The 12,102-nt window shown below is 38.1% G+C and overlaps 1 protein-coding gene across 1 annotated transcript; it reads left to right on the forward strand.

The window, feature by feature from the left end:
* The first annotated feature begins 2,391 nt into the window (after positions 1–2,391).
* ube2v2 (ubiquitin-conjugating enzyme E2 variant 2) lies at positions 2,392–11,740 on the forward strand. Its single transcript, XM_061731139.1, has 4 exons — positions 2,392–2,440; positions 10,275–10,423; positions 10,566–10,691; positions 10,840–11,740. Exons 1-4 carry the CDS (start codon positions 2,425–2,427, stop codon positions 10,984–10,986), a joined length of 438 nt encoding a protein of 145 aa, XP_061587123.1. The 5' UTR covers positions 2,392–2,424; the 3' UTR covers positions 10,987–11,740.
* Positions 11,741–12,102: the final 362 nt, after the last annotated feature.

Below are 12,102 nucleotides of genomic sequence, written 5' to 3' on the forward strand. Positions count from 1 at the left end.
CTCACACCCATAGACATCATATAGAACATATATATGTTCATATGTTCTATATGATGTCTATGCTCACACCCAGGACAAAGTCTGTTTGAACTCCTGCCCTCTGGAAGGCGCTACAGAGCTTTGTACACCAAAACCTCCAGACAGACGTTTATTCCCCCAAACTGCTCTGATGAACTCTCATCAGTCTCAGAGAAATCAATCACTGCAATAATAACCACAATCATATGCTGTAACAATGCACCTTTCAATAACCATGTCTACCTCATACTGCTGCACCTTTCACTTTTTTTTTTTTAAATTGTTTGTTAAGAGCTGTCATTTATCTATTTACTGTTCAGTGAGCGAAATAACCAGTCAAATTCCCTGTCTTGTTTGACCTGACTTGGCCAAATAAACACGATTCTGATTCTGAATACACATTTATTTCTGTAAACACTAAAGTTAATTACGTTTTGCTTTAGATATATTGAAATATGAAGGAGAGGGTATAAGTATATTATTCATGTGAATGTTTGCTACTCTGATCCCACCTAAATGTTTTGAACGTGGGATTTGAGAATTAACTTCACACTTTAAGGAAAGATCTTTTTTTGTTCGTTTTTTTTGTTCCTGTGTTTTTCGTCCACATCTTAAAAGATGTTTTTTTTTTTTATTATTGCAACAGAATTAACATACAGGGAAGTTGGAATCAGCAAAGACTTTGTGTACATCCTGCCAGTGAAATAACAAATAGCAAAAACATAAAACATTTGGAAGTACATCCATATATCAATGCAATTAGTAACTTAATATCGGCTGGCACGTAAGTTTCACATGTGTACAAATAATGTTAAAACAGCACTGTTTAAAACATATTGCACTCCGCTATACACCGCTCACTTGTGGTGCCATTATACCAGTGCTAAAATGAAAAAGCTACAGGTGGCATACAACGATGCTTTTAACATTTTTCTAAAACCCCTAGATGGACAAGTGCAAGTGAAATGTTTGTGACCAGTGATGTTCCCACTTTCCATGCTGTACTGAGGAATTTTATGTTTAGATTGTGTAGACTGAAGGAGTAAAAAAATCTTTTAATTATGGCCTTAACAGAGACTACTGCACAGAGCGATACAAGGTTTTCTTCCTGTTTCTGGAAACACTGGAGGAAATATTTGTATGTTTTTAACTAATTTGAATGGCACAAGTGAATCTCTTTCTCTTTGTTTTGTATTTCGTTTTGTATTCTGGTCCCAGTGTCTACAAATAAAGTTTATATATTAATATCAACCTAATCTAATGGAGAACAAATTAAATCAAAATAAATAAAATAAATAATACAGAGAGGAGGAGTTACATTAGTATAACATTCAGGGGTTTCCATCTTTAACATTGTTGAAGTGTACAGTAGTATAGATGTAGATTTATGATTCTTCATATTCTTTATGGAAGTCTTTCAATCTCAAAGAGAAAAAGATAAATGTTGGGGGATGATTTGGCAAATTTGTGTTTATGAATATGGAACTTCCCCATCAAAAGTATAAAATTAGTGACATAGTCAATATTCTTCAGGCCATCACTTTGATAAAAAGTAACCAGGGGTGCAGATCCGATGTCAGGATTGGGGGGGACACCAACGTGATTTTAATTTTTAATTTTTTGCCAATATGCAACTCTTACCATGCCATAAATTGGTAAAGGCTCGCCAAAACATACTGCACAGGGAATCATTTATTGTGCTTACCTTTCTTGTTTATTTGTCCTAAACAGCCAACAGTGTGTGTCACTGCTTACTTAACTGTTATATGCGTAAATCATAATTTTAAGGGTTTTGGGCATGTAGTGTCTACTCATCTCAAATTCTTCTCACCATCTTACTTTTATCCTATGGGGCTACTTTATGCACGATCAATTGATATATGGATGAAATATGGAGCCCTAAACAAGTTGTTTAAACGAACTGATCATGTTTTAACGCAGTTATGGTGGTAAACAGTTCTAAAAAAAAAAAAAGGACTTAGGCTATTGCTTTCATTCTGTACACCTCAAAACGCATAATGGATGTATTATTTTTTTAGAAATATATTTTTAATAAATATTCTACAAATTCAACCTTTAAGTCTGAAAATAAATTTGTTCAATTTTCAATAATTTAGGGTACTTTTATTGGGGGGGACCATTCATGTTTTTCAGAAATTGGGGGGGACATGTCCCCCCCGGGATCTGCACCCATGAAAGTAACTATATCTTTCAGAGAGAAGGTATAATTTCTATGCATAAAAATTAAATATATACGATATATATATACTTTTTCCAAAAGGCTGATGTTTTGGTACATTGATAATGAACACTAGTCTCCTCTACTCTGGTGAGCTGAGGGTCGTGTTGCCGGTTTATGCGCTGTGACGTCACAGCTCAGTGTGCTTCTGGACTCGGCTGAAGAAGATGGCGGCCTCCTCAGGTTCGTGTGTTTTCAGACTAACATCTGCAGACAAGGGACACCACGCGTAACGCCCCGGCCCCACGCTGTTATATCCGCCACCGGAGCACGGAGATTAGCGTATTTCAGACCAGTTATAAGACGAAACTCGCCCTTAGATCAGTCCTCGCCAACGCCGCCCCTCGGCTCCATCTGCGGGGGCCGTCTATGTGCTGGAGCAGGGCCAGCGTGAGTTAGCTGCAGAGATCCAGGGGGCTGGAGTACAAAGAGAGGGAAAGAGAGGAAAACGGGGCCGTATTACTGACACCGAGTAGCAGTGTTTGTAAGGGAAGTGTGTAGCTACTATAACGACCCTGGACTTTACTATGAAACCAGCACTTTGTGACTCCGACACCGCGTCAAGGTCCGACTCCATGTATCCGGTTTAAGGCCGATTTATGGTTCCGCGTCACACCGACGCAGACTTTACGGCGTACGGTGCGCGGCGACGCGTAACCTTACGCCGTAACCCTACGGCGAGGCTCTGCGTCGGTTTAACGCAGAACCATAATTCTTCTGCGTCGATTTAACGCAGAACCATAATTCAGGCTTCACTGCTTACTTTATCGGACTACAATACATTTTTATAAATACTTCACATTGCCTTTTTGTTAAGACTTGATTAGATGCGATTGCCCTTCAATCGAAAATGTGATGTGAACACTACAACGAAAAAAACATTGAGGGAAATGTTTTTGTGCAGCGGCCAGACCTTTTCTCTTCAGCAAATGAATTTCTAGCACCATTACTACATTTTGTGCCCTACATGTATTATTTAATCTTATAAAAATGAAGTAATAAGCAGTGGCATGTGTTTCCATGTGGTGGTATTTGTCGTTGTGGGGCGGGGAGGGAGAAATGTGAAACCTCTCCACTGCACGCTTTGATTCAGCACATAGTCGGGTCCCATATCTAAAGTGGTTCACAAAATGACAAATTGTTTTGGATTAATTAATGAAACACGGAAAGCCTCTTTAAAAAAAAAAAAAAAAGAAAGGTGTTTCCAATGCTTTTATTATGTCTAGGTTAAAGCACGGGGCCATTGCAGCAAAAGTCAAAGAGGTGAAACTAGGAAGTAAGTTCTTAATCGAAACTACCAGGACAAGTCGTCGCGACCCGTCCAGTCAGTTTTAAGTTTCTAGTGACTATAATTATAGGCTTGGTAATGTGGAGCTGACGCTGCTACGGGTGGGTGATTTATTAGTTTGGCTCATAAATCAAAGTCCATTATCCTTTGGTGTCTCAGATTCATTGATCTTAGTTATTGTTGCAGTGTAAACTAAACTAAACTACACGTCTGGAGCTTAAATTGACACATTGTAGCTCAAGCGCTGCTTCCTGTTTGTGTAAATGTTGTAGTTTCAAAGAGAACAGAGGAGATTATTGCTACATTTCTTCAGTTTAAACAAGAAGGGCACTAATGGGAATGATTTTGTGACTGATTTACTCATTATCGAGTTTTTATTAGGCTACATCACATGAAGTATATTGAGGACAAATTCTGTTTGGGTGTTCATTGCTCTTATATGTATTCATTCAAAAACTTAGGCTTTTCCCTCCTGATTCAATAATCATATCTACCTCATACGGCTGCACCTTTCACTTTTTAAAAATTGTACATATGTTAATAAGAGCCATTTGTTTATTTACTGTACGTTGAGCGAAATAACCAAGGTCAAATTCCCTGTCTTGCATGTTCAAACTTGGCCAATAAACCTGATTCTGATTCCTGATGGCAACTAGTCTTATACTTTAGGGTCTACATTTTATTTTTTTAATAAATCACATACAATGACTTTAATGTACTGCTCTCTGTGTGGTTGAACTAGTTTGGCAAGTCCATGGTAAACTTCAAGATGACTCACTTGTGAAGCTCACATGTAGTGAGACGGACAAGAGTTTTTATTAGGCTACAATACATCATATAAAGTAAATTGACGACAAAATCTGTTTAGGTGTTCATTGTTCTTATTAGTATTTATTCAAGAGTTGTGACGAATCCAATTTTACTGGCTGTCTCTGTAGCTGGGTTAGGTCTCAGTTTCAAAAACTTAGGCTTTTCCCTCCTGATGGCAACTAGTCTTATACTTTATAGGGTCCACCTTTAAAAAAAAAAAAAAATCAAAAATAAATCACATACAATGACTTTAATGTACTGCTCTCTGTGTGGTTGAACTAGTTTGGCAAGTCGTGAAGCTCACATGTAGTGAGACAGACGGATTGTGTGCAGCACATCTGTTAACAGCATTTTAAAAGGGAGGTATAATTTATTCTGTCTGCAGAGGAAGCTGAAATCACAATAAAATTAATAATAACCAGCCACATTGAAGAGGAAAAGCTGCAGTTCAATAGATTCAATGGGGCACATTCAGTTATTTCAAAACTTTGGTTAAATTGAATATCTCAGCTCACTGGAAATAATATAGATGTGTCAGCTATGTAACGTCAAAGTCCAGCAAACTGTATTTATATTTTCTATCTTAATTGCATTACCAATAAGTGCTTTTTTTTATAATAAGTGGTAAATTTAGTCAATATAAATATTATTATTCTGTTGTGAAGACAGCTTATTAAAAAAAAAAAGTATTTTAGAGTGTGTGTTTGCTCAGTGTGGTAGTGTTGTGCTCTTAACATTTTTTAATTGGCTGTATCAGTTTTGCTTGCTTAAAAGTTAGTCTGGAGCCCTGACTCTTCCGTCTTTCCCACCAGCTAAACCAAGGGTGGAATAGTTTTGAAAGATACTTTTGTCAGCTTTGCTGATATGACACTGGTCTTAATTTGAGTGGACATGGCTCTGCATTATCTACTTAAAACCCACACTACAGGACCATGTACGTGAAATCACATGAGTTGTTTTCAAACAGTTGTCAAGATCGCAGGGCTCTGTTAAGCTTCGTCAAAGTCAACATAGTCAGTTTGACTATACACCCAGGATATATATAAAAAAAAAAATGAAATTGCATTTCTGAGGGAAATGCAATTTCATGAAAAAAGTGTGTGTGGTTTAAAAAAAAAAAAAAGAAGCAACATCAGATATCTGGGGGAATGTTTTTGTGAACAAGAGATCAAATTAGATGCCGTTCCACTGTCGGTAGAGCAGATAGGCCTCATGTTTTCTTGTGCAGCAGTTTATCAACCTTTCTTCTGCCATTCCTCCTTCCCATGTTTGAATATCTGGAGCTCATATATAGGCCTGCAACAATGAAAACTTCATTGTATGATTGTAATTTATTTTATTATTTGTGGTTATGTTTGCACAACCCCACCCCACCTACACACACACACACACGCACAGACAGTTTTCCGCCTATTACAAGACTTGACTGGCCGAGTGACAATGCACCTCAGTGAGTTGAATGAAGGTTAATTTATTATCCATGTATTGGCATTAGTGCTAGCGTCCCATTTATGAAGAGAAAACGAAGGCTCATGTTGATGACATGACCTGAACGTCAGCTCTCATGAGCTCTCTTGGGGTGTCCTAACACCCCCATGAATGTCAGGTGTAAAAGTTTCCCTCCACGTCCTTTGTAATGGAAAGATTAGTATTGGTGTCTGTCAGAAATTAATAAATTAAAGTAAATTATTCTGTCAGATGTGACTCTTATGGCTTGTTTCCATTGGCAGTGGTTGGGGGTTAGTTTTATTTTAAGTGCCAAATTATTGATGTATGTCTCAATCACCAGGAAACGGCCCTGGAAGAGAATTCTTCTGGAATCTTTACAGCAGTGATTTTTCAGCCAGTGTGCCACGGCAGACGGGTGTGACATGAATGATCATCAGCTGTGCTGCTGGAAATTATCCAGTTTAATTTATGTAGTCCAAAAAGTGAATATTTATTTACTGCAAATAAATAGCCCTTCTCGAGCACCTGAGCCTAAAATGTAGTGACTAGCAGAGAAATTAAATACTCTGCCGTGTCAGTGGTTGGCAGTAGATGGCGCCCTTGTGACTATAAACGTGCTAGTAATATTGCAAGAGGTTCTGGTGACAAAACATGCATTTATGGGTGGTAATGTGCAGCAGAATTGATTTTATTCTAAAGAACGCCTCAGAAAGTTGGTCTGTCGTCTGTCACGCTTTGTACAAGTCAAATAGGTCTAAGTCATCGCCACCATTGCACTGTGTGCAAAGAGCAATCTGAAAACACAGCAACCATCTGAGCTCCTTTTAGTGTTTTTTAAGGTTGTTTTTTCATGTACTTTTTTTTTTCTTTATTGGTGGATGGCAAATGCGAAAATTTAATATAGCATCTATTACAACATGAGTTGTCTGTAAGCACTTTCCAGAGACCCAGAACATGAATGTTCCGGTGCAGTACTGCCACCAGGTGGTAAGGGGTGGTAGTTTGCTAAATTGGCAAAGCAAAATCTATCAATCAATTTCCTGTATAAAAAAAAAAAGCCATTTCAAAGCTGAAATTGCCAGTTAATTGCCAAGGAATTGTTCTATTGTCGTTAAGGTGACATAAAAAACGAATGCGTTGGAATGTCCATGGACCTTTCAACATATGACTCGTCTGCTACTGAATTGACCTGTGCTTTTTTTTTCTTCTCTCAAGCCATTAAATGTGTACAATTAATAAAATAACAGCCTTTATTTTCCTTTTAGGTTTATTATTTTTATTGTAATTTCAGTCTTGTCTGTAGATTCAGTCTTGAAGTGCTGCTGGTAGATGTGCTATACTTCACGAACGCCTCTGTTCATGCTGAAACTGCAATTTAAAATGATATTCTTTGCACTTTCTTGATCATATAAACTGTGTGAGCGTTTAATGTTATGGGGACTTGCTATGTCTATTATCTGTCATCCATTATCTATGCCAGCTTATTCGTACTTGGGGTCACAGGGACCTGCTGGAGTATATCCCAGTTCTCTTTCGGTGAAAGGCAGGTTGCCAGTCCGGCGCAGGCCCACATGTAGACAAACATGCTCACATCCACTCCTGTGGGCAATTTAGACTCATCAATTAACCTGACAACCTGTTTTTGGAGCAGGGGCGAGTTGGGCATGACAGAAGCATGGGGAAAACATTCAAACTCCAAACTGCTGTGAGACAGCAGTGCATAGCACCGACTGGCTGTTACTGCCAAACCAAGATCACCTGTTGCTTCCACATCTTATCGTCGTCGGTTCGTTTTTCACATTTTCAAAGAGCCGAGCAAAGTGCCCTGCAAAGAGCACTGCTTTCAAAAGTAGTTTAAACATGTAAATTAAATGCCTGAATTCTGGGGTCCTGAAAAGGATTTGTAAATATGTAGGTTTAATGTTTCTCTTTTTAAATACCTGTTTTTGAAGCATTTGACAATGCCTGGGTAAAAAAAAATGAACCTTTAGTGGTTCTAGTGGAAAGACAATCTATTGTCTGTTATTTTCATCATTATTGCTTACCAAAAAAAGAAGCTCAATCAGAACAAAAATGTAAGCTAAACAACAAATTGGAAACTTACCATGGGGAGTATGGTACAACCAACTAAGGGCTGTATTTATGGTTATTAAGCCATTGGGGATCCCAGCCAGATGTTCTGTGTTTAGATGCGTTGTTTTTTACTGGGTCACCAGTCGGACCGGTGTCAGCGACGGTAAAGCCTGGATTATGGTTCAGCGTTAAATCGACGGCGTAGCCTACGGCGTAGGCTCTGCTTTGGTGTAACGCAGAACCGTAATTGAGCAGCCCCCTCTCCACTGCAACCTGCCCCTCTTTCTCCCGTCTCACCTGCACCTGTCATTTTTTTCCTCTGTTGCCTCTGTTACTCTCCCTTCATCTATTTTCCGTGGCTCATGTTGTCTGTCGCCCGCGATATTTTTTTTTTCTTTTTTTTGACAGCGCCATAGTTGGCTAGCTACAAACTCTATACATCCCATAATGTATAACAATATACCCGCGCTCTCAGCAGCGGTACTCGCATCGTTACTAGGCAACGAAGCAGGTTGACTCACGTTGCAGAACAGGGCTGCACAGAGGCGCTCCTAAACGTAAATGATCATTGATTTATGAATGAATGAATGGATACGTCGCTTATTTTTGGCATATTAATTTTTTTTTAAGGCCTGGCGGGGGGTCTCGTTGGCCTTATGTTTTGCAAAAGCAACTTGACCAAATGTTTAGGTTTTTTTCTGTTTCCTGAAGAACTTGAGGAAAAATAGGACACAGGCCATTATTTTAATAGGGTGACGATATGTTTCATGTGCTGAAATCCGTGGCACGGCACACATTTCATACCCACCAGTGGTGCTCTACCTAAATCCAGCTCTTGTCTGAATCCATCATCCTGATGCCTCGGCATAACAATAATAATAATTATACATTTTTATTAGCAGTAGTGTTATTGACTTTTATAGTTATCTGTCCTTTTTTTTGACAATTCAATGATTATTTCTGTCATGCCCTCAATTTGCCTCCTCTCCATAATGCAGCTGAGAAACGGCAGCTGTTTATCACAGCTCACACACAATTCACCAGTAGTGCACGGACCGTGGCAGATGGACATTCCCTTCTGAGCAGTGAACAGCTCTTTGTCTGTGACGTTGTTTTCATGCAATGCTTCAATACTACGAAATTCCATGTTGACATCATTATTTCATTCATCAATAATTTTCACTCACCATTGCAGCCGTACTAAATAAACCAATAAAAATATGTAGAAATAGAAAAGAATGGCAAAATATTACATCTCCCCTAGGTAGTTATGTTATGATTGTTACTATAATTTTTTATTTTTATTATTATAATTTTTTTTTCCTTCTCTTTCCTTTCTGTGTAACTTGACAAAATAAAAAGACAAAATAAAAAGTATAAAAAAAAAAATATGTAGAAATGCAGTATAGCAGGGCAATGTATCACAAACGTCACGCCAGTACTAGAGCAATACTAAAATATAATTTTCCACTCTGCAGCCAAAGCTGTCATACACAGTCTCCAACGGAATCGTTGGTAGTAGCTAATAAAATGTATTCTATTTGCTGAAATTGCTGATAATTTTAGACAAACCATGATCCTTCCTTTCCTCAAGTGTTCAGTGTCATCAAGTTTTTAGTTTGTATTTCTTCTTTTTTTTTGTTGTCATTTTCTGATTGTAGTTGTTTAGAACGTGGCACACAAAACCTTTACCTATCTGGAGCTGGCTGGCGAGCACAACGTTTGGATGAGCTTTACTCACAATGTTCGGTTTTTCTTGAGAAGTCTTGTGCAAAAGACTTAGCAAATATGTCCACAGCTGCATACTTTTCCTCTCCTTTAGCCATTGTGGTTTGGGAGGAAAAAGGCCACTTAATCTATGCAAACATGTTTTAGTTTATGCTGCTTGCTACAGATCAAATTTCCTAGCGTTGACCTGTATGCTCTCTGACCGTCCCCTTGAAGAACATGAAATATATATCTGTGTCTGTGCGAGCCAACGGTATTATCCAACCTTATTTTAAATTGCAGGTGTTTGCACTGTTTATTTTTTTAATGCCTCTAGGTATGTTTCTCTGAACCTTGCAAAACGGGGTTAAAAACGGAATAGATATAGACTGATTATTAAAAGCAGTGCAACCCAGAGAAAAGCTATGAATTAGTTATGAAATAATTATAGTATAAATGAGGAAAATATAAACACAGCTTTATCTGATTATTAGTGTTTAAACAAGCAGATAAGAGCTTACTGCAGGCCCAGGGCTGGTTTAAATGAATTTACATCTTTGTATTGGTTTAGGGCAACTTTCTAGCCCCATGGAAAAGGTTGTTTTTAGAAATGCCTCTTTGGATCCACAGAAAGTAGTTTGATTTCCTTCTTAATCTGTGTTTTTATATATTTTGTTTTGGTTGTTGTAGGAGTTAAAGTTCCACGCAATTTTCGCTTGTTGGAAGAGCTTGAAGAGGGCCAGAAGGGCGAAGGTGACGGCACAGTCAGCTGGGGCCTGGAAGATGATGAAGACATGACTCTCACACGGTGGACAGGCATGATCATCGGACCAGCAAGAGTAAGCAGAGCAGACTCTGCACCTGGATAGCTGTTCCAGCACCGAACAAATATACCCGCCACTCCTCTGTGTGTGCTTTGTCTGTCAGTCTCAGCAAATGCAAACTTATTTCTGTGTTTCTTTTCTTGATTTCTTTTTTCAGACCAATTACGAGAACAGGATATACAGTCTGAAAGTGGAATGTGGACCTAGATACCCAGAGACATCACCGACTGTTAGATTTGTTACTAAAATTAGCATGAATGGGATAAATAATTCCAACGGATCGGTACGTTTGATCACATATCTATGTATAAGTGTCCTGTTCAGATTATTTTGCAGTTTTGCAACACTCTGATGAGAGTGGTGCAATAACTCACTGTTGTCTTGTCACAATGACTGATTCAGCATCTTCTTTCCCCTTTTCTGTCTCACAGGTGGATTCACGTAGCATACCAATATTAGCAAAATGGCAGAATTCTTATAGCATTAAAATTATTCTTCAAGAGTTAAGGCGCCTAATGATGTCCAAAGAAAATATGAAGCTTCCACAACCACCAGAAGGACAAAGCTACAGCACTTAATCGTATTGGATTTTTTTTTTCGACCCTCTGTCTTAAACCTTACTCTTAGAAATATTGTGTAAAATCATCAAGAGGCTCACTTCGCACATCAACAATATCGACGACAAGAGCAAGATTGGACTTTGTTATTACATAGCTCATTGAAAAGAGGAAAAAAAATCCCTGCAATTAAGCACTGAATAGATAGTTACGACTACAAGACCACAGTTATCTGCCTTGAATAAAGTTAGTCCGACAATGACTTTTACTTTTGACCTGTTCCAGCTTGAGTAGGCTTGAAGAGGGAAGCATGATGCCACATGGGTTGTATCAGAGTCCCAATAGTTTTATGTTCAAATGACTAATCACTGAAGTAAACAGCAAGACGGTTGTCTAAAGGCATGTTCTGTAACTAATATCTAGTCAAAGAGAAGCCACTTTTTTGAATTGTTAGCTAAATTTAGCAGGTTCATTGAAATATCATTCAGGTTGCTGAATATTGAACTGTGGCTGTAGTCTAAAAGTAGTGTCACATGGTAAAGGTTTTTTTTTTATAAATAAATATATATCTCTGAGATATATAGATATATATATCTGTATTTGACACAATACCAATGTTTCTGTTCTGCAGCTCTTTGACACGTGTAACAGACGTTGAAGCCTGTTCTGTTCTGAAACCCTTGCATTTAACTTTTAGTGGAAATGGCCGGTGTACGAATTTGTGATTTTTTCTGAAATTAAAATCACTGTCTGCGAGAAAAAAAGAAAAAAGAAATCAGTTTTAAGTTTGTTTGAATCTCCAGCTCCACATGCAGTTCCCAGTTTTCCCACAAGAGGGCCTCAGCTTACACGCTGGTTCTTGGTTACGACTTTATTCACTGTTCATACATGATGATGTCGAGGCATCTGAAAACCAGAGTAATGACACTTCTGGGTATTTGGTATCTGAAATATTCCACATGGGACTAAGGATCGGGTTCCTTTGGAGGATATGACCTTTGCTTTCAGCAATTTACTTATTCATATACTTTAATTAACCATATTGGTATTTAAAAGGAATTTTCAGAGAACTATTTAGTCATTAACTTGTAATACATTTATTTGTATTAAACCATACAGTTATTTCTATTAAACATA

The sequence above is a fragment of the Cololabis saira genome, chromosome 10, assembly GCF_033807715.1.
Source record: "Cololabis saira isolate AMF1-May2022 chromosome 10, fColSai1.1, whole genome shotgun sequence".
NCBI classification, from domain to species: Eukaryota; Metazoa; Chordata; class Actinopteri; order Beloniformes; family Belonidae; genus Cololabis; species Cololabis saira.